This window comes from Corvus hawaiiensis, chromosome 6, assembly GCF_020740725.1.
Source record: "Corvus hawaiiensis isolate bCorHaw1 chromosome 6, bCorHaw1.pri.cur, whole genome shotgun sequence".
In the NCBI taxonomy this organism is placed as follows: Eukaryota; Metazoa; Chordata; class Aves; order Passeriformes; family Corvidae; genus Corvus; species Corvus hawaiiensis.
Genome location: NC_063218.1, coordinates 18,116,246 through 18,140,340, shown reverse-complemented (window position 1 = coordinate 18,140,340; position 24,095 = coordinate 18,116,246). Strand labels below are relative to the sequence as shown.

The window sequence follows — 24,095 nt, the reverse complement described above, 5'->3', positions numbered from 1 at the left end:
TCCTCAGCACAAGTCCATACCTCAAGAAACAGGGATATAGAGAAAGGATGTGTTTCCGACCAAACCCTTTGAAAGGGCTTCTATACCAGTTGCTGGCATATTGCAGGTCGTGTGAAAGCAGAGATCTTTGTTGGTTTATGCAGAACAGCATAAATCAGCATAACAGACAGGTTGCCCATTTAAATAGGCCATGACACACTGTCAGCTACCCTGGCACCGTACTTCTGCCAAGGAATGCTGTCTGCCCTCCCCGTGAGTGTGTGAATGTCAGCAAGCTAGTTACACTCAAATCACACTTGAGTTTATACAGTTTAGCAAGTCTTTTAGGGCCAAGCACTAACCCCTGAAGTGAAGGAGTGTCCTGTTGCCTTAGATAGCTTTGAGATTCTCAGGTTCCCTTCTCATCCAGAACAAATTCATTTTTTCTTTAAAGCTTGACTGACATCATTCATTTATAAATATCCAACTATTCCAATGCCATCTTTTAATATGCAGTATTTTGCATACAGTGATGGAGGACAAAAAGAGAGTAGCAAGACAAAAGCAGCCAGCAGCGTGCAGCTAACAGCACTTAACCAATTTCAGCTCATGCATGAGAAAAGGATGCCTTACTACTACCACCACAACTCCACCTACACAGAACTATCCTGCTAGATGAAAACTGGCACAAATTTCAAACGAGGACGCTATTACTGGCAAGACTTTCCCAGTTCACACAGGCCACAAAATTTTACAAGTTTCCAATCTGAAAATTCAGATAGGCTTTGCAGCAATGACCTGAAGAGACGCATCATTGGATTATCTCACACTAGGGAAAAAACTAACTTCCAGAGTGCAAAACACTATGTTAACAAACTATGGCAGCTGGTGTGGGGTCAGTAGCTCTGACCAAGGAAGCTGTGACGGTCCGGAGAGATGGTCTCGTGAAGGATCATCTTCCCGAGGCCCGGTGTCTTCCCTCAGCTGCTGGCAGGAGGGCCTGTGCAGAAGCTGTCAGCTCTTTAGTGATTGTCAGCTCGTGATTCCAGCTCAGCTCTGCAGGGCAGCCTCCAGGCCAAGCCAGACCAGAGAGAGAGACGAAAGGCTCGTGTAGCTGTTCCGCACGAGGTAGCTTTATTGGTCCGTACTCCGGCGAAGGGGAGCTAGGGACGAGCAACTCTCTGCCCTCGCAGGGGCAGGGGGCTGGCTTTATAGGGATACAGGGGGTGGGTGTCAGAGGGTAAAGGCCAATGGGTTACAAAGGATCTGCATAGGGTCTCCCAGAGGATTCTGGGTCTGTCTTCTTCTCGCGTAACTGAAGAGTAGCTGCCTTCCCAGGGGGTCCTGCTGGGAGATTGAGCAATCTTCCTTATCTCAGCAGACGTCCCTCCAGGGCAGTGGCTGGGCATACCCTACAACAAACCTCACATATTTAAGGTATTTTAAACTAGTAGTTTCAGCTACTTTTATAGTTGAAGTATTGTTGAAAGTAACAGGTCATGAAAGTACCCAGAGCTGTTCCACACTTACTCCTTTCCTGATCCCTTTTTCCTTCTCAAGTACATAATGTTTTTTCAGTATACTTTATTAATTGAAAGAGCAATCTTCTTTAAACAATAACTACCAACCTAGGGCAATTTTTTTTTTAAATACCACCTATTCAGAGAAAGTAATAACTCAAAATACCTCAAAGGGCTGAAATTGCCTTCCTTGATGTTCAAGTAATGGATGTATGCTAAAGCCAAAAGGCTGTTAGGAGCCAAGAGAATGACAAAACTACCAAAATAAATACAAGTACTCAACATTATTTGTTTTTAAAAACATGTATTTCTGATCACAACTTTCTGTTTTGCTCCCTGTCATTGCATAGATGTGATTTTACTCTCAGTCCCTTTAGTATCAGCACACTACAGTCCTTCTGTAACGAAAAAGACAGGTCTGGTGACATGGTCTGCATGGGACCAAAGGCAAATTCCTCAGCAGAAGCCCAGCATTTGTGGTGATACTGGGACAATTGAATCCTGTATTCCCAGAGTGCAATCAAACTCCATCCCAGTCTGAAATAGACTTCATTAATTCCACTTGCTGATATTCAGACAGCAGTAATTAAATACTATGAAGGATGACCCCACACTGGGCTGCCTATAGGACTCAAAGTCCAGAGAAAGATGCACTAATTTGTTTCATTAGGTGTCAAGGGTTCTTCCCCACGACACAAGAACACAACAGTATCTCTTCTCTGTGGATAAAGACAATGATACTCTCCTTACATGCCAAACAGAAACTACTGGGGTTTCACCATCTCTGCCCCAGCAACACCAAACAAGCGCTGGGCTCCAGCTTGCCCCAGCTCTGCCCTGCCCAGCCACAAGCTCTCTCAAGCTGGGGCCTGACCTGTGGGCTGAAGTCCCAGCCCAGCCTCAACTTGTCAACTGGAAGCACCTGATAGTCTGGGCTAGGCAATGCCCCTGGCTGCCCACAGCCTGCCATCCTCCCTGGCTGGCACTGGTGGGGGCCACAGCTGCCAGTCCCTGTCCCCTGGGGTGTAGGTGGTTCTCTCTGTGCCTGGATAGGCACACATCTCATCCTCCTTAGGGTGTGAGTGAGTATATGCTGGTTTTCACTAGTGTATGAGGTACATTCTTACATAATTTAGATCACTAAATACGAGGATTATATCAAGGAAAAGTCTAGAGTTACGCCCATAAGCAACAAGATAGCTGGAAGCCAGTGCAGCTGATGAGGAGAGGGGCACAAAACTGACTGTTTCTGGTTTCTCTGTGAAGAAAAGTTTTCATCTCATTCATTGCTCGTGTTTCTGTAATTTCTCCAGTAAGATCCCAAGCATGAAGAAGACAAATCTTTTTCAAGGCCAAGTAATATCTCTCTCAAGTGCTGAGACAGTCAAAGATATACCTGCCCTAGGTGCTATCAAGGATATGAATTTGATAGGAAAAGAAAATTCTTGTCATTTTTTGCCTGGTTCTATTAATTCCCCTCCACAGATCATACTAATCCAATAATTATTATCTCCCTCTACAATTCTTTTTCCAAGCAGATTCCTATCAAGCATACAAAAAGTTGCTTCAATTGCCTTTCATGCTGTAATGTTTCTCTATTAGGATTATTAGGATGCTTTTCATTAGCAAGCAGCTTTTAGTAACTAATTCTTTAATAACTTTTTTCTATACTCCCTACATCTCTACTTATTCTCACCACCCCTTATACCCCTAGTGATTAGGGATCCTCATTATAAATTCCCATTTATCCACTTTTCCACAAAAGCATTTTCTAAGGACCAAGGCCAGCAATTTTTTTCAGGTTTAATCAAAAGTAACAAACTTTCAAAGCCCATTCCTTGAATATTTCTGCCTATCTCATAAAGGACTTTAGCCAGGGACAATCAGCCAGTTATTGACCTACACTTAAGAGTGATTTGATTGCCATGTATGCACTGTGTCTGAGGGTTGCACAGAGAACTACGTCCAAAAGGCTTCTGCAAATATGTCACCTAAGTTCTGGAAGCAGCATAGCTACAGAACAGCTGCAGATTTGTGCAGCATCCTAGACTCAGTCTGTCTCCTACACAGCTGGAGCAGCTCTGGACTGAAGTTACAAACCAGGGTGCCTGCACCAACCAGGACATGACCCAAGACAACAGAATCCTTTTTTCATTTCCTTTTAGGAGGAACAGGGTAAAATAAAGATAGGGGCAGATGGGAAGCTGGGACAAGATAACCTCCAGAGGTACAGACAGAAGGTTCAATAACCAGATACTTGCCACTGATTTTCTTCACAATTCAAACAGACTTGTCCTCAGCAACATGCAAGTCTTCTCCATACTTAATTCAAAGTACTACTTTTTTCCTGCTCTATCTAGAGATTTCTTCTAGCACATGAAAATCCTTTTCATTTTACATAGAAACAGGCTGGAAAGAGAAGCTGGCTTATGACACTAATGAACCAAGCAAGCAGCAGCAAAATTAAACATCTCTGCAGGATGTTCCCCTTCTTACTTACCTTCAGGGCAAAACTGGTTTAGAACACTAATTCAAAGTGCCTATCCAAAATATGAATTCTTACTAACATAATTAGCCAGTAAAGCCTGACTAGCTTATTTCCAGCTCTGCTTCCTTTTCAGCTTGCAGTCTAGCTCTAATGAGTTGCTGTAGTCATTAGTGGACATTGATAATATGACTTAGTTACCAGGTGGGTGATTTTTTTTATATATGCTATAATCACTCACATTCCTAAATTAAACCCTGATGGACAAGAAAGAAGAAAGCAGTCTGACAATAACATAAGTAACTTCTTAAGTAGAAAGCTACTCCATCTTGCATAATTTTGCAGGGTTCATTAAGAAAGCAGGACTCATTAGGGAAGCTTTTACTCATATACAGTGCACAGGATATATAGAAACAGAGTATGAATGCCCTAATCAGTCCATAGGAATTACTTTACTAAAACACAAAGATGGTCTTCCTGTCTCTCTTAATGGTAGATAAAATCTGATCTTCCTGAGAAGCATAACCTACCCATCACACACTCTCTGTGTGCGTTACTACAAAGGCAGGATGACTTGGTTTTGATGCCAGCTACTAATAAGATTATTTTATAACACATAAAAACAAAAAGAAAAGGACTGTAGTATGTTAGCAGATATATCTACCAATGTTATTTTTCTTTTCAACTCTGTGTCCAGTCACTTGAGTCCTACTAGCTTCTATTTGATTTAATAGGTACAAAGCAGCTAAATGTACTAAAAGCACCTGAAGTTTCATTGTCTTTTAGCATGTTCTGGTTTTAATTTTTCTTTAACTCTGAAAACTCAGAAGCGTTGAGATAGAACACACAATGTTGTCATTTTCTTAATCCGCTATTCGCTATTTTGCCAAGCTCTAGATCACCTCCAGCCTTAAACAGTGTACTGGCTTCACTGCAACAAATATCTTCAGATGCAGAAATGGATTTTAAAAATTTGAAGTTAAGAACTTCCGCTTCAGGTGGCTTTAGAAAATTTTGACTGCACTGTGAAACCCTTGACATTGTTATGAAAAAATTACCTGCCATTGTGTTAGTACCAGACAGACCTGAACCAAAATCCAAAAAAAATTTAAAATACTTTGAATCTTCCTAAGAATTTGCACTGCTTTCATCACTGTATTTCTTCTGAAGTCTATGACTGAACTTCTAAGTCTGGACTCAGCAATTCACATTCGTGCTAGCAGTGCTAATATTTGCAATGGGTTTTTGTAGATAAAGATGGAAAGGATATCTCATCCCCACTAAATTTTAAGGGCTTCCTCATACAGTGCTGTAAATCTTCATTACAGGTTTTCCAAAGCAGAATCCTTTGAAAGATTGAAATTTAGGAAAAGGTATACATTTCGTCATCATTGGTCTTGTAAGGACCACGATACTCCTTTGGTCTTCTTAAAAGATTGTTCCAGAGCCATCCCCACAGTAAAATAATACAAGTTAGTTCTAAAGTCTCCCTTTTTCTATTTTTCCATATTCTCCAAAGCACAGAGGTGAATCAACACAGTCATTCTGTAGAGTATGATCTGTGTTAGTCTGAGGGCTTTCAGGCAGTCAAGTAATATTAATTATTAATAGTTCCCTTAGCTGTAGACTGCACAGCGCAGCAGCCAGGACCCATGGAGATTGCCACATCAGTCTGAACTCATAGCTGTAAAGGGAGATGCAGCATTTGGTGCAATGCAGAAATGCATTGTGCCAGCCAGGGGGATGTCACTTCTGAGACAGTCGACATGAAGTCGTGAAAGGACAACATTAACTCCCTGACATTATCTTCAAGCAAGTTCGTTCACTGTTCTTCCACACAAGTCAGTTACCATCAGAGTTTTCTGTATCAGCATGCCCAACCCCCACATATACAGAAGAATCCAAAGAAACTTCTTTATTGACAAATCTGTTTCAATATTTCACATCACTTGGCCCTAAGACATTCACATCCTAAGCTGCTAAACCCATTTTAATTTACTTTCGCACAATAACTTCCAGTTACCCAGTGTAATACCTGAGGACATACTGAAACCTCAGAAGATGATAAGATTTGTCCAGAATATCTGTCTGCTAATGACAGAGTATGTCTGTTCTTTATTTTAGTGTCACCATTTTTGAAGTGAAAGAGGGGAAAATATTGTGTAAAATTATCAGTGTTGGTACATAGCTTAGGCTAGAGAACTACTGCAGTTGGTATGCAGAACCCCACAATCTGCTGAGGTGCTTTGCTTGCTGTATCTTATATGAGTTCTGCTTTCTGCTTGGAAAGAATGCATTTTGCATCTCTTTTACTGGTGAAAATCCCACCAAGGCAATAAAGCTTCTTGCTTTTAGTGTTTTCAAAATATCCTTTAATCATTATACTCTAAGGAGTAGAGGGAAATACAGATCTCTGCAACACTAAGAGAAACACATCTGAACCAACATCCCTGGACCCTGCTGACCTAACATGTTCACCTGCCTTTCGTAGACAGATCAAGGATGCGATCCAAGCCATCCCTGATCCATAACCTGTGTAGTTACATCAGTGCAATACTACTTCTTGCTAAAGCAGATTTGGCTTCTTAGCTATAGCACCAGGCTGCCCAAAGGTACAGGTACAGCTACACCATTTTTGACTAAGAACCGATGACCTGCCTTCTGTGAATACAGAGCACAAACAGGGAGAGGCCACATCTATATGCAAAGAAGTTTAGGCTGAAAAGTAGGAGAAGGCCTTTTCTATCACATCAATGAGATATTGGAACAACTTATTAAAAGAAATAAGTTCATAAATTTGATTCACTTACAGAAAGGGTTTTTTAACACAGCTGAATAGGTGGACACAAGAATTCAGGGGATAGCTGTATGTTCTTCCAAACAGCCTGAAATCAACAATAGAGCTCTGATGCAACACCCCAACACTGTGCTCTTGAAAGGCTGACACAAATTCAGATCTGAAATGTGAGGCTAAAGTTCAAATATATTCCTTAGGTACGTCACATTTCTTATCTAATCTTTGTTTTCCCCCAGCTAACTGATAGGCCTCTACGTGATATCCAAGAAGATACTCTACTGAAGTGTTGCAAGATCCATAACACTTTCCTTGCCTAGAGTTTTAATCAATGAGAGATACATTTATCCTTTACAGACCTTTCTTCCATATTATTACATTTTCCATTCATCCTTGTATACTTGATAATCATTTCCTTCAAAATTGATTCTAAAACTTCGCATACTAGATCAGACTAAAAATTCCAAAGCTTTTAAATGACAATTACTTTCTATTTTGATTTTTATACCTCATCCTCCTTCATTTATTTAAAAATTACAACAGTAAACCTGTAAGTTAATATATCAGTAAGTTCAGAATTCTTGGCTGAATATTTATTTCAAAAATCCCACCTGTCACGTTCTGTGTGCCCTCCTGGTTGCTGTGTTTAATTTTGAAGAAAGAATTAAGAACTTAACACCTCTTGAAAATTTGTAGAGATGATGGCAAATGTCTTGCAAATCTGTCACCTCTCTCAGAAATTTTTTCCAGATATTAAGTTCTGCTATTCTTTGCACACATCTTTCATTATTCTACTGAATACAAGTACCAAACTCTTCATTCTCATGAGCAGTGACAGGACTCAAGAAAATGGCCTGAATCTGAGTCTGGAGAGGTGTAGGTTGGATATCAGGAGAAAGCTTTTCACCCAGAGGGTGGTTGGACACTGGAATAGGCTCCCCAGAGAATTGGCCACAACACCAAGCTTGATAAGAGTCCAAGAAGTATTTGGATAATGCTCTCAGGCACATGGTGTGACTCTTAGGGTGTCATGCATAGGGTCAGGAGTTGGACTCTATGATCCTGATGGGTCCCTTCCAAATCAAGCTTATTCTATGATTCTATGGTTCTATATTTACAATATTTTGGAGACATAGTTTCTGCTTCTCAGACCGTAAAATGACTGGGAAAGAGCCTGCTCTTCACACTGCCCGTTCCAAGGCCTCTGTGAACAATTCTGTTCCCCACCAACTCAGCTGGTCAATAAACCACCGAGCTGTTTCTCCTAACTTCCAAGAAGTACTGTCTTCTTCACATGGCCTACCTGAATCAGTGTCTCCAGCTCTAGCTCGGTTACACAGACGTGCTCCCGAAGAAAGTCAGCCTTCTCTGACGCGATCGTGTTCTTCTGCCTGCTTTCGAAGGGCTGCTCCAAGGCACGGAAGACGAGTCCTCCTGCCACCAGGTAAACTACCACCACAATAAAGATGGCCACCACTGTTCTCCAGTTCATGACTTTCTGCCGGCCTTGAGAAGGGGCTTTCATGGCAGCAACAACAGTGGCTCGAGGGGAAATGGAGCGTTGTGGAGATGGGTGATGCCCGTTAGTTTTGGGCTCAGGCTCACAAGCTGGCACTGGTGAGGGAACAGCCACTGAAACACAAAGTAAAAAATCTTACTCAAAATCAAATCTCTTAGGGTATGACCTTGATTTTCATAAAAACTTTCCGAAGTAATACTTTCAAGACTTTTACATAAATCATGTTCTTCACAGAGATGTGATTCTTCTCATCTGGAAGGTTCCATGTCTGCTTTGTCCATCCATACACAATGGACACCTCAAGGGTTTGCTTTGCCCATTACCTCTAGAACTTCAACCATTACCTCTAGAACTGGATAGGCCAGTTACATATGCAAAAATTTCACAAATATGCAGAAAACCATTTATGCAAAATGAACATGAAAGTTTTGACTAGCTAGGATATAAATTACACATGGTGGTGTTTGGTGAAAGACCCTGGTAGTGATTTACATCCTTAAATCATAATACTAATAGTATTAATATTGCTAAGAAATTGAACTGTTAATGAACACTGACCACTACCTGACCTGGTATTGACAGAAACAGGAAATGCTTTGCAAACCGCAGTGCTGTTTGGCTCACTAACATAAACTGGCCCGTACTATTTACCTGGATTCACAAAACCATCGCTTGTGAAAACATTCTTAGAGCCTGGAAGCTTCACAAATTTTAGCATAAATCATGTGTCAGCCAGAGTATACGAGATGTCTGAGGTCAAAGTTACCTGCCAAGTGCAACTGTGGACCTCTCACCTTGGGACTGAGACACTGTATAGTCCAGATGAGCTTAGCAATACATCAGAGCTAAGAAGTCCTGACCTCCAGTTGGACTTAATAGCCTGACCACTATGTCAAGACACCAAGGCATCTAAATCAAGTTTGGGTCATCTCCAAATAATTCAGGTGTCTCATCATCACACTTCCCCACTCTGTTGCTAGAGTTACCAATGGCAGGATGAGGCTGGGTTCCTCAGCATACACTGGTATAATGGTACCACATGTAGGATTTGAAGATGCTGGATTTATTTTAAACAAAATTCCTGTGTAATCTTACCATGGTGCAGCTGCCACTGGCCTGTAATTTCTTTGAAACCAGATTAATTTATTGCATATCAGACCTAAATCACATTACAGTTAAAATACCGTGACTTTAGGAGCATTCTCTGAATTTATTCACAATGTGTCTTTGCTGTTTTGCTTAGAAATTAAAGCAGAAAGATTTACAACATCCCATCAGAGTGGCACGGTAACCCCATTGTCTAAAATTTAAACATACAACATGATTATACTTTGAGTCTGAAAGGGGCTGCAACTCCTCTCCAACAGAAACCATTTTACGATACTGAATAATTTCAGAACTCAGGCTTTTACTACAGTCACATTTTCCTCCAAGTAATACATCTTTGAAACACTGCATGGAGGATAGAGCTTCCAGTTTACTTGATAATCAATAAACTGCAGAAATCTACAGTTGCTTTATACTTACAGTTAATATTTTGTTTCAAAAATGATTTAGAGACTCCAGATACCAAATAGATTATAAAGGATCTAGGATCAGAGCAAAAACCTTTGTGGTTGATTCCTTTTTTGTGTATCTCAGTTTTGCAACACCCTGTGGCACAGCTGCTCAGTTTGACCATCAAAAGATCATTATGGTTCCCAACAGTTATTTAGCCAAGATGGAGTGACATCAAACTTTTCTCTTACCTCCAGATATATTTCATGTAAATATTAAGAACTTCAAGTGACAATACGAAGAAGAGTAACAGTATTAAAAAGAAGTCACATTTCTTGTAAGATATCAGTATATTTATTCTCTGTGTCTCCTGAAAGTATTGTTGTAATAAATGCAGTGAGTTTCAGCAGGAAACATCAGAAAAGTATGCAGAAGAAACATAAAATATTGAAGTTGTATGAAGCAGTTAGAACTTCCCTTTCTCTATAGGCAAGTATCTCAAACCTGAGTCACAACATCTTACTGAACTAAATTCAAGTACTCACAGAAGTGGCCCAGCTGATGTAACTCAGTGTAACATAGGTTCCATAGATTCCATGGAATTCAATCAATTTGCATTAGTTAGAGCCCATAACAACTGTGTATACTCACAGAAGTGGCCCAGCTGATGTAACTCAGTGTAACATAGGTTCCATAGATTCCATGGAATTCAATCAATTTGCATTAGTTAGAGCCCATAACAACTGTGTATATTGTGAACCAACACAAAATCTGAAAGCCTGAGGGCTGAATTTTCACACTTGAGATTACTCAGCATCACGATCCAAGGCTCACATGGTAAGAAGAGAGCAGAACTCACATGAAAGAATGCTATGATATTTTGAAACAGGTATCCACCTTACCACAACTAGTATAGTCCAGTGTAGGCTAGGTAAGCCTCTCAGTGGAATGCAATGCCTGCCTTTGATATGCCACAAATGGTAAGTCAAGAAGATGGAAGTCAAGAGCTGGTATCATTAGAAAGAATTTGTGGGTTTTCTTTTCCTCTCTGCTAGCATAAATGTTGTTTCTCATTCAAATAATGTTTCTGGCAAAGTATTAGTATTAGTAACAGCATTAGCAAAGTATTAGTAACAGCATTACAGTAAAATCATGGCCTGTTTGATTTTGTCTTCTAAGGAAAATGCGTTGTACTGATCTAAGAACAAGATGGGAAATCTATGGTAGAGAACATAAAACATTCTTATAAATATTTTGTCACTTAAACAACTTAGTGTATTACTGTGCTCAGCTTGCTTATCTCTAAAAAGAAGAGAAGAACTGTCTTAGTTTTTCATTTTCTGCTTTTAGTAATAGCTACCCTAAGTGAATGTAGAACTGTTAATCCTAAAGTATTTTATATTATATAAATAAATTCACAGAAAGACTGTCCTAAAGCAGCTACTTAAGCAACTGATGTATAACAGAAATGGTCTTCTTACAAAGCTGATGCACAAGGCACAACTGCAGTCAATACTGCAGAGATTTTAAGCAGGAGTTAGGTATTGGAAGAACAGTGCAGATACTCCATCTAGGAGCTATCCCACTCTTTACAACAAGACACTGGGGTTAGTGACTTAAGCACGTGGTAGAAAGTCAGAAATCCTGATTTCTAATTGGAACACTATCTCTGTGAAGCTGTACTCTCACGAAAGTGCTGCCATTTGCCTTTAAACCATGGTTTCATCAACTGCATAAAGAGAAAATACTGCTTACTTTTCTAGCACAAGTGCCCTGGAAGAGTCCATGTCTGAAAATAAGTGCTACATAAACTTTCAGAAGTTTAACAAGTAGTTTTACTAAAATCAAAGGATGGACTACATTGGCAATTCAACAATGTGCAGAGGTATACAGTTTAAAAAAATAAAGGACTACATAAATTCTTGCATTTGTAGAGATGGTTTAGACCATAGTTTAGGACAAACATAGAGCAAAAGAGAAGAGGACATGTTTACAATAAATGCAGAACAATCCCTACTTCATTTGTTCATGTTTTTTCAAAACAAGCTGCTGTCGTAACAGGCTTTTCCCCAAACAGAGTTTCATCCATATGTGTTTGTTAAATCATATCAAAGAAGATCTAATCTGCCTCAGTGAAAGCAATGATAGATATCCATTCATATGCATGCACCATAATCTCATAGGTACAGGAACCCTCAAAGGAACACTCCAGTGTTTCAAAACAGGCGTTATCCCAGTACAAGGATGCCAGAGAGCAAAGAAAGGTAAGTTCCTGATGGTTTGCTTCAAAATGAAGCAACTGAAGATATTAATGTTACAAGTGAAATTGCAATGTTAGGATCTGTACAGTTGTTCACATCTGACATCCCCGCATTACCTGTGCTTGTACTGGTAAACAGCACAGCCAGGGCTCCCACTGATGTGTGAGAAGCTTAAATACCTCAGGTTTCTGCTAATACTGATGAGAATTAAGGAAGCAATACGCTCACTCACCATTGAGATGATGGGGTAAAGCTGAACAGGTTAAAGTTGTAGGCAATTCTCTCCTACAGGGAGCAGAGGGCCCAGTGCGCTGGCCAGGCCTAGCCCACGGCAGGGGCTGCTGCATCCTGGGGACTGGGTCACAGACATCACCAAAACACTTCCCAGGCTGGCACGGCCCTCAGACTGCTGCCCGTTCCCGATGTGCCACAGAAGGGGCAGAGGAAATGGCAGCACACAGTCTGAGGGTGATTAAAAAGGACTTCAGGGCCTTCATATGTTTGGTAAGGGAAGCTGAGGTATGGGTTATGTTCTCCTCTATAGTTACAGTTGAAGGTGGCAACATGGGAAGAAATGGACAAACTGAGTCTATGGCTCCACAGCTGGTGTCATTGTCAAAATTTTGGGGGTTTTGACAATGGAATGGTTCTACACAGCACCAGGCATGCTGGTATCTGACAGGATTCACCTTTTCCAGTGGTGGTAGAGAGTCTTTGCTCAGGAACTAGTGGGGCTCACTGGCAGGGCTTTGAACTAGATGTGAGGGGGTAGAGGGGCAGTATCAGGCTTGTCCCTGGCAAGATGTGAGAAGATATGAAAATAGATAGAGGGACAGGGTGCTAGTGAGTGTTCTTTGCAGTGACTCTGAGCTGTGCTAGCCACCCTGGACCACACCTGCAGTCTTACGGAGATGAGCCAGGGACTCCTAACAGAAGCCACAGGGAAACACCAGGAAAATATCTGAAAGGAATAATGGGGTGTTCCTCCAGGAAGGCAGCATGGCAATCCCCAGGAGCAAGATATTGGACAAGGAAGGCAAGAGACTGATATAGCTGTGGCTGAGTAGGGAACTGCTGGCCAAACTACAAGTAAAGAGAAAAATGCATAGAGAGTGGAGACAAGGACATGTAACCTGGGAAGACTATAGAAATAAAGGGATGGGGTAATGCAGGCCAAGGAAAAGCCAGAACTGAACCTCACAAGGGATGCCAATAATCACAAGAAGGGCTTCTACTGGTATGTTAACCAGAAAAGGAAGGTCAAACAAGGTTTAGCACCCTGAAAAACAACACTGGTAAACTGGTAACAACACATGAGGAGAAGGCTGAAGTACTCAACAATTTTTTTACCTCATTCTTCAGTGAAAGCCTCTCTTTTCACGCCTCTCAAGTGGATGGACAGCTGGATGGAGACTGGGAGAGCAAGGTGTGCGGTTTTTTCTTAGGTGCTAAGGATCAGGTTCATGACCACCTGAGAAACCTGAATGTACATAAGTCTATGAGACCTGATGAGACCCATCCCAGAGTTCAGAGGGAATTGGCCAATGTAGTTGCCAAGCTATTCTCCATGGTACTTGGAAAGTCATGGCAGTCAAAAGAAGTCCCAGGTGACTGTAAAAAAGGAAACATTATACCCATCTTTAAAAAGGGTAGAAGGGAAGGTACTGGGTACTACTGACCTGTCAGCATCACCTCTGTTCGGAGATCATGGAACAGATCCTCTTAGGAGCTATGACAAGGCACGTAAAGGACAGAGAAGTGATTTGCGACAGCCAGCACAGTTTCACCAAGGGCAAGTCCTGCCTGACCAACCCAGTGGCCTTCTCTGATGGGGTGACTCCACCAGTGGACAAGGGAAAGGCTACAGATGTTATTTACCTGTAAAGCCTTTGTCACACAACATCCTTCTCATCTAGGCTGGAAAAAGATGGATACCATTGGCGGACTGTTAAATGGGTAAGAAATTGGTTGGGTCACATGCAGAGGGTAATGGTCAACAGATCAGTCCCGACTGACCTCAGTGACAAGTGGTGTCCCTCAGGGATTCATACTAGGACCTGTGTTATTTAATATCTTCATTAATGACATAGACAAAGGAATCGAGTGCAGCCTCAGCAGATTTGCAGATGACACCAAACTGAGTGTGTGGCTGACACACCTGAAGGACGGGGTATCATCCAGAGGGACCTGAAGAAGCTCAAGACGTGACTCCAAGAGAATCTCATGAGGTTTAACAAGGCCAATTACAAAGTGTTGCAGCTGGGTTGGGGCAACCCCTGGTATCAACACAGGCTGGCGATGAACAGTTCAGAGCAGCCCTGACAAGAAGGGCTTGGGGGTGCTGGTGGATGAGAGGCTGAGCAGCCCACTAATGGATAACATATAATCTTTCACTCCAAGGCTGTGGCTCATCTCCAGACAGAAGTTCCTGGGGGATGCGGTTATCTAGCATTTGCTTCCAGTCTCAAATCTTTCCCACAGACTCCCCAAGTTCTTTCAGATAAGGACTGCTTGAGTTAGGATAGCAGGGCTCTGCCTGGGAAGTCACAGCAAGTATAAGATGTATGTTAGAGAAATAGTGGAGGCAATCTGTGTATTAAGCTTTCATCTATATGACCTTCTCATAAATATGTCACAAACAGAAAATGCATACAGATCTGTCAATCAAGGGAATTGGATGGTCTAACACGAAGCAGGTGGAAGTAATGAAACATTCAAGTTTCTGTTTTTCTGTAACCAAAAAAATCATTAAACCATCAACATTTTGTGTTTTGAGGATATGGTAAATCATTTCCACTACCTCATTTGCTTTTTATTCCATGCTCCCTCACCTGCCATTCTTCGTCTCTTTCTGTTATGCTTTTTAACAGGTTTTGCAGAGAGCATCCATTTAACCAGCAGAATGAATGTTGAATTTTTATAACTGGGCATTCAAAAATCTGATGCTGACTTAGAAAGTCTGGCTTTTAGAACAAAAATCCCAGTAGACAATGATTGTGTTTGCCTTTGTGTTTGTGCAGCATCTTTGCATGATGTGGGCTAATTAACAGGTGACATTACAGCTGTGATCAAGAAATGGGAGAACAATCCTGCCTGCAGGCTATGATTACATATGGTGCAGAACACTAGTATCCCTGTGGCGGTAGTTCTGGACTGAGGAATAAGAATAATAAGAATTGCTGTCTGGGGACCACAGGATTCATACAGTCATGGATCAAGAAAACTGCTATCAGTGTTGACATGTTTTACACCAGTTTGGCCCTGGTCCTTCTGCCTATCCCCAAGGCACACAAACTGAGCAGTGAAAGTCATCCCAAGCCTGCCACACAAGGGGAATTTCACCCTACTGTTTGTACGGCGCTTTGCTGTGAATTGCCACTGAAGTGAGAAGCATTACTATTGCATTTACTGTTCATGAAAGCAAAGCTTGACATACTGTTTGTTAGGAAAACACAGAGTGCCTCAGAGCATAGAGCTTTTCACTGCAGCAGCACCCCCTGGGTTAAATCTAACTCTGTTTTCCCTGAAGAGGATTCTCTAATGCAGCATTAGGGCTGCTGACTTCAGCAACATCTCAGCTGTCTGCTGCAAATGCAGTCATCAGCAGCAAGGCATTCCATCTAGTATGAGAGACAGGTAAAGGCAGAAAGGGCAATACACATTAAACAAAATAGATTGGATGTGCTGTTAGAACAAAAGTAGCACTGATTTCTCCTAGTTGCCCCTTTCCCTGAGTGGGGTGGCGAGAAGGGAGGAGTATGTTAGGTTACAAAACTGCTTAAGGAATAAAGGCATGTTTGCTTCCTATTATAGGGTAATGTTAGTGAAATAAAAGTTCATAATACTGAGTTCTCTCGGTGGGGAGAGAAATGTCAACAATATGTATCAGAGGGAATTATATCTGACCATTGCCATCCCTGGCAGCAGCTTTGGGAAGTATGTTGTACCAGAAGGATTCTGCAATTTCTGTACCATTTGTCATATATTCCCATCTAGTACTCAAAATAATGATTCTCAGTAAGCTTCCACAAAAATCTACATAATTCTGCTGCATCAGTTATAATTGAAAAATACTAATTAATAGCTCTTGGAATACCCCAGCTATTTAATTAATCTGGAACACAGTTGTTATGAGAAAACAAAAAGGCACTGTTTTATAATGTCTTTCATTCTTTTTCATTAGAAAACTACATTTTAGGCAAAAAAAAAAAATCTTAAATTGGAACATGGTAGAAATTAAAAAATCAGTATGGTCTGAGTTAAGGTGTCTTTTTAGAAAGAGCTTCCCAATAATGAGAGTCTTCATATAGTGGTGATACTGGTGGCACTGTCAATCATCAGAATTAAGGAGAACCTAAGCCTCTTCTCTCTTCCCAAAGAGCTTCTTTAGTGTCAGACAAGAACTTAGTTATGCAGTAAGTAATTAGAATGAATTTTACCTTGGACTGAAGGACAATGTCACTCCTACCTGAAACAGTTTTTTCCAAAGAACAAATCTTATGGGAATCTTCTCCAGTTTCTACTGCCCATACTACCAGAGTATTGCTGCTCCCATTTACCTGTGCAGCAAGTGCCTGACAGAAAACAAGTACTTGGCTATCTGGTCTACATGACAGTGTATTTCGTTTAGGTGGCAAGGTGATAGGAGCAGGGTGGCTACACTGGTGGTCTCTGTGGAAGGCCTGGGGCTGCCCCTTTCTGGACACACTGCTGATTCCAGTGGACCCACCACAGGACACAGCTGAGCCCATCAGTGAAACTGGCAGCACTTCTGTGAAAGCATACTTTAGAAAGGGAAAATATTGTGCAGACTTTGAAGAATGATGAAAAAGTGTGAGAAACAATCCTAAAAACCAAAGTCAGTGAAGGAGAAAGAGGTGCTCCAGGAGCTGTAGGAGATACTCTCCTGCAGCCTGTGAGTTTTGGAAGAGATCATAATGGAGTTGGTATTTCCTTGGAAAATTTCTCTTCACTGAGAGGATCACACCAGAGCAGATATTCACACTGCAGCATGTGGAGGATCCTAGTCCAGGGCAGGCTGATATTTCCTGAAGTACTGCTACCTGTGGAGACACCATGCTGGAGGAGGTTTATGCTAAAGGACCACAGCCCATGGTATGGACTCATGCAAGAGCAAGGAAAAAGTATAAGGAGAAAGGTGCAGTCTAGAGGAGCTAGACCCACCAAAAACACCCATTCCTCATCCCCCCTGCACCAGGTGAGGTGGGGAGGAAAAAGAAGAGTCAGGAATGAAGCAACTAAGCTGGGCTAGGAAAAAGTAAAGCAGGGGAAAGTATTTTAACCTTCATCTTCATTTCTTGCCACCCAAATCTATTTTAATTAGCTATAAATCAAATAAAATTTCCCCAAGTCAAGTCTTGTTTGCCTGTGATGGCAATCTCTAACTGATCTCCCTGGCTTTATCTCAACCCACAAACATTTCCAATCTTATTTCCTCCCCCTCTCCTCTTGAGGAGGGAGGAGTAAGAGAGGCTGGGTGGGCATCGGGTAGCCAGCCAAGGCGAATCCACCACAGACAGTTTGCACAGATGCAATAAAGATTTTGCAATAAAGATGAGGACACAACTCAGAGTGTATTGTTCAGCACTGTTTTTCCTCTGAGTCTCACCAGTCACTTGCATATGGATTTGGTGAAAAAGTCATCAGTCCATGCGCTAAGTATATCAATGTATAAATCAGGATTTAAACTACAATGGTGAACAGGAGTTAGCTACCAGGGCAGCAAACATCCTTCCAACAATAATGCATTTTTTTGTCACTCTCTACTTGAACTGGGTCAATTTGGAACACAAACATTAATTTGTCTTCTTGAGTGGATTTGATTTTTTCACTTCTTATCACCTTTCATTCTAATTTTCCCTTCTCAAACATAAGCATTTTATTTCATTCACTTTCTACACACATTTAAGAAAAATGGATGCCAGCAGCATACATTTTCACATAAAGCTAAATGTCAAATTGATTAAATATTTCATGCTGGCAGGAAGTGCATGCATATGTAGCCAATGAAGTAGCAATTCAATGTGATGTCTCTGACAATTCTAAAAAAGTATAAGAAAATCCCAATCTTCTTGTATTTGCTAAATGACTTGAAATTGGGTGCTGGGTAAACCTGACAGGTTGGATTATTTCTTAATCTAGTTGTAATCAGTTTAACAAGTATGTAAAAGATTAAAAAGTCTATGCAATTATCATTCCCCTGAGCTATGCCATGTCCCTCTGCTTTGTGAGGCTTTTGTAAAACTCTCTGCTATTCTACAATTTAGCAATTCTGAACCTAGTGTCCCTAAAGAGATAGAAAAATATATGTCTCAGCTAATTTAATTTTAGTCAAGAAAGTGTAGTGAGACAGGAGGGTCTGAATACCATTTTCATACTTATTTCTGAAAGACAGCACCATTTCTGATTGTAAATGTTTTAAAACACAGAAGAATGGCAGTTCAAGCATCTCACAGGAGCTTTCAAAGCAGGGAAAGGGGAAACTGACAATGGAAGCCTAGGAAAATAAAAAGTCTGAAGGGCTAAATCTAAGCACCCTTAACCATAAAAACCCCAGAAAATCTCACTACATCAATAAGTTTGTTCCTAAATTAGTTTTTGTATGTGTCCTTATTAATAGTCAACGCAGTCATCTTTTCAACGTCCCACATCGATTTCCATTGCAGCTTTCCAAAGTATTTTCTTAATATAAATTAAAATGCTGTTTAGATTATATGTAAAAAGGTAAAGTTTAATCTCATAAATGAAAATAAGACACTGAGTAACTAAAGAGGGTGATGAATTCTTTCCTAGATCTCTTAAGAACAGCGCAAGAAATAACCGATTAAGCTGTACCAAGGAAGTAGGGGAATATATATTAGGGAAAAGTCTACCTACAAGGAGAACTAAGCATGGGAACAGCCATCAATATATTGAAATGTCCTTTATTGGAAGTATCTAAGAACAGGTCATAAAATCATCTGCCAGAAATTGTCAGTGTTATCCATGTCCTGCATACCCCTGTGAATCCAAGAAGAAAAGCTACCAGTGAAGGGTAACAGAGAAAAATGCCTAATGTTGTTGTATTCAACACCTAGGATCTGTAAAAAAATAATGAAATGTTAAAGGTATATTAAAGAAAAAAAGAAAATTCATCTTGACATTCTAGTCTCAAGCCCCAGCAAGCAAATGCTCTTGAAATCCTTTTCCTCCCCATCAGTGTAAGATAGGCAATCACACCTCACCATTCCTTTTTGTATCAGTTGTGCCAAATCTCATAGCGTTTCACAAATAATAGATAAACCCCTGTGACACTGCAGAGAAACAATACTGTACGTGTTCACACTTTCTCTCATGGAAACACCACCATAGAGAACTTAGCAAATTAATTAAATTCAAAAGTAATTTCAAAAATTGATTAAACAAGCTCTTTGTCACACGCATATCAAGAAGGTACAACGATTTGTCATCAATGTATTAGCAAATTTTCAAGTTCTTTTAGGGGACATGCTCTTTTCCACTGTACATTACAGAATGCTGGTCTATCTGTTACAAGATTAATAGACAGCCATAAATAAGATTCCTTTCTTTTGTTGGTTATAAAGGAAAAATATGATAATCACATGTAAGCTGCTCTGGATGATTATTTACAAGAACTTCCATATTCTGACCCAGGCTTTCCTCAGTCAGAACTGCAGTCTGAGCGTGCCCGTGAACTTAAAATGGACTGCCCAAGAGTTACTTTCCTGCAAACACAGCCTTAGAGATCCTGCTACTGAGGCTATGCAAATGTCAGGGAAACAACAGGAAGCCCGAGGCTGGCTTGAGCAGGTATCTGCCAGGACTTACCCACTGACATTAAAAAAATTCTCTGCAAAAGTCACAATCATGGGATGCTGGGATACTTTCCCCTCCCTCCTCCCTCTCCCAGGCACTGCGCTATTCTAATGCATACGTGACAGCTCACTGGTCAATAGAATGGATGTGCTAAGGCAGGACATGAACTCCAGGAATAGCTGAAAGCATCAGAGTTTTTTTCTAGTTTGGCTTCAGGACAGCAGTACTCAGGGGGGTTCCTAGCTAGCACTGGCATTAGCACGAAGATGCACGGCTGCTGACACCATTTGTAGCGCTACTTACAGAGCTGCCAAGTCCAGGCGAACACTTGATAGAGGTTTGTCTTGTGCTGGAGTGAGATTGTACACTCACTGCTGGAGGGCAGTTTGAATTTTGTTCCCCTTGCTTTGCCTTCTCTCTCTCCTGACCTCTCTTCCACCCTGCCCTCCTCCAAATCCATCCATCTGCTCTTGTCCCTCACTTCTCTCCAACCGTGCTGGCAGCGTGGGAGGTAGCACACCCATAACTCCCTGTTCAGTTCCTCTTCTCGGCACTACCCTTCCCATTGCCTCCGATACCTGAGCCCATGTTCATGTGTGACAGGGCTCATCAATGAACTTCAGATATTGGGAGAATAAAAAATAGAGCAGAAGAGCATTACAGTGAGGAGCAGGAAGCATACTGAGGGGAGATTAGAAGTGATTGACAGGGGCAAGTCCCAAATATGGAACCCTCCTGCTTCAAGATTGGTGACTGTGTTTGTTCCAACACACTCATTGGCAGCAGTGCTATCATCAGCTTTATGAGGCTATTTATAGAGAAACTGAATACAGAGAAACCCATGAAAAATTCTCACCTTTCTCTTCCTGAAATAAGACTAAAACCAATAGATCATGCTAAAACTTGTTTCCCTAGCAATAGATTGGTAATTCTTGTTCCTGCTAAAATTGAGAGTTCTAGTTCATGCAGGTCTCTGCTCTGCCAAATAGGAAGCAAGTGCTTTTGGCTCAAGATCTTGAGGTGTAGAGATGACTTTATGAAAAAGAGTTGCTGTCAGAAGAAATGACCATATCATTGTTTTTTCTCATTAGGTGACATACAGAAAAACAGATTTTTTTGTCAGTATGGTACAAGCACCAAGGAATAAACAGCTGCTCTCTGGTTCTCTGTGGATTTCACCCTTCGGTGAACACCAGACAGGTTGAACAGTGATGCTGCTATTTATCCATAATCTTCTTTTTACAGACTAAACCAAAATTTTTCATTGCATCATGTGCTCTGGATGAAACAAGTTGTCTAGTTTTCCGCAACAGGAAGTGTCCCAGGTTTCCAGCAACATTTAGGAAGAGTCTGAATCTCCCACCACAAGTTTTCAGTGTGTTCCCCTTCAAATTACCCACAGGATGATGTAGGTTCAGGGGTTTTGCTGGGATCTTCCAAATATCCTATCCCACAGATTCAGAAAAGAAATTCAGCCAGTGGTCTCACGGCCAGACCAAATAGTCAAGGAAACCTAAGTCTTGGAATTTAGTATAAGAAGGCCTGTGTACAAAGGGAAGGACATTCTTATTGAAAGAAACCTAGCAGTAAAACAATGTGGAAGAGACAACAAAGCAAAGATTCATGCCGGCCCTCCTAGAAGGAAGCTATCTAACTTACATTTGAAATGTGATTGATGCTGGCTGTCTGACAGAGGTACAGCCTTACGCTGGAGTGACGGAATTTCTTGATCACCTCAGTCATGAGAAGGGGACTTTAGCAGCCCCACTGACCTTAATAAAGACTGGACATCAGGCTATGGTGTCTCCCCCAGTCTGACTACTGATTAGGATCTATAGAAAAATACTTTGAATTCAAGCAAATCTCATTAACGATCTACCATTTCAATTAAGCGATAATTTCTCAAATTTTCTGTGCAACAGCAATAAAAGTGGATCTTTCCATGTGGTAATGGTCAGAAATCATAAGAAGCACATTGCTTGGGCTGTTTTTAGTTCACTGAAGCTGGACTATTTGCATAACCTGAAGATCCAATCTATTTCATGGTCTTAAGTTCTTATACACATTAATAGTCTTAGTTAAAGCGAGTGAAAGCTTTCCAATACTTTAAAAACCTATTCTGGAACAGGATGAAGAATACATATAGGATAGGTAGAAAAAAAATTAATCTGTGCAGAAAAGATCTTTCACAAGGATAAGAAAGTTGCTGTTTGAAATGCATTTATACAGCATAGGCATTTTTATATTCTCTTACTCTAAATTCTTTCTAATATAAATATTTTTCTTTTACACTTTCAGTGTGTAATTCAGGAGAAACAACCCTTGTCTCATTTCTTTCCTTTACTGCAACTTGGAATACAACCCATTAATCTGTCAGTACAGGTGGTCAAATTGTTCAGTGCAGCCTAGAGAATGATTCTGCTGACCCTAAACCAGATGTTTACTGACAATTCTCCTGGCTCCATAAACCATACTTGGGTATATCTTCCTTAACCAAAGCAGGTCCTTAGAAACTTAGTATACCTTAGAATTTCAGATACCTACTTATATTTAGCTGTTTTATTCTCCAACTAAGTCACACTCAAATGGTGTAATTCAGTTGCCCATCCGTATCATACACTACCAAGTGAGAGGTTATAGGATATCCTAATTGGCCTTAAGCTGTTGCTCCAGAAGGGTAGAAGTCTCCCTTAGGTCCACTATTACATATACCAGGCCTATACAAATATCTCAGCTACCTTAAAGCCCCTTAAATGTCAGCAGATGCCTAATTTTAGAAAACTGAATCAACAAAAAATGTCTGGTAGCAATGAGAAATTCAGGTCACAAAAGCTACATGTCATATATCATTGTAACCCAATAAACAGACTCTGTTACCTGTGAAGACAAATTAGGCTGTAGCATCATGAAGAGGTGACTCTGGAGTTGCTTCTGGAGTTGTCATGACTGCCGCTACTCAAGGCCTCTCTGCCCAGTGCTTTCTTGTGTAATCCAAACTTAGCAGTGTTAACATTTAAGTAATCAGTGATAGATCTGGGTTAACCTAGAAGAACACCTTTGAGATGTGAGAGCTGCTTCCTGCATTTCAGCTGGGAGCTTCTGCAGTACCATTTCCTTCATAATTCTTTCATCAATTAGGTTTTTCACACACAGTAGCTAGTGACTGTCTTTTGTTTCTCTAAGATGAAAAGCTGAAATTTGAGAGGTTAAAAGCCCTGGACAAGCTGTCAGGATGTATTTTCTGGTTTCAAATCATGCTAATATTATTATATTAGAGTATCAAGTAAGAAATAATCCAAACACCCTTCAACAACATATCACTGAATCTTCAAAAACTCAGTGGCACAAGTTTAAGGTGCCAAAATCCAAAATCCTCATCCAGTAAAGTCAGTGGCATGTTGTTTTTTCTTCCTAGGGAAGAAAAGATGAGTCAGTCCTGCTGAGATATGAACATATGGCTCTAACAAACCTAGGTACCCAAAGCCTGATGCTTAAAGCACTCTGATGATCCTGTAGGACAGTGATACCATAATAACTCGTACTGCTTTCTAAGATTTTTTAGGGTGTTGTCTTTTGTTATTCCCTGCTAGCAAAACAGTCTATTGTCTTCAGCAAAGTAAGTGTCACACAGTCATGCATAATGCACAGATTACCAGGAAAAGGACTGAAGCAATTTAAAGATCTATTAAATGCATCCATTTGGGGACAGAATAGAGGAACAAATGGAAGAAACATTAAGCATCTTTCTCCAATGAAAGACTAGTCAAATAAACAGATCATCATCTAGGACAGATACTTAATTCATGAGATAAAAATATTTTGTAATATGTCCATGAGATTATTTATAACGTGATTTAGTTTTGCTCGCAGAGGAAGATCTTGATACATGCCTGAGGAACAAATAGAGAACACAAAGATATTTCAGGGATTTTTAAAATATTAACTATGATACATGCTTACTTCTAAAAGGCAGAAAGAACATCATGTGCTTGAAAACAGTGAATTCTAGGCGAAGGCAGCCAAACTCATCTTTATGTCCACACATTTATTTTCTTTTCACAGCATTTTCAGCTTTACCACAGGTACACTCTGTTCATTCTGCATTTTCTGCACTTCTGTCAGCAGATCTGACCCACTCTTTTGTAATCCATATTTCCTGAAGCAACTTATCTTGTCTCTCTTTGTTAGGTCTTTATTTCTTTTC

At 40.7% G+C, this 24,095-nt stretch overlaps 1 protein-coding gene across 1 annotated transcript in view; it reads right to left on the bottom strand.

The window, feature by feature from the left end:
- KCNK10 (potassium two pore domain channel subfamily K member 10) overlaps positions 1–24,095 on the bottom strand; it is a 70,151-nt gene that overhangs the window by 38,277 nt on the left and 7,779 nt on the right. The window contains exon 2 of the mRNA XM_048307963.1: positions 8,082–8,410. Within this exon, the coding sequence (XP_048163920.1) occupies positions 8,082–8,410 (329 nt within the window). The remainder of the gene's footprint in view (positions 1–8,081; positions 8,411–24,095) is intronic.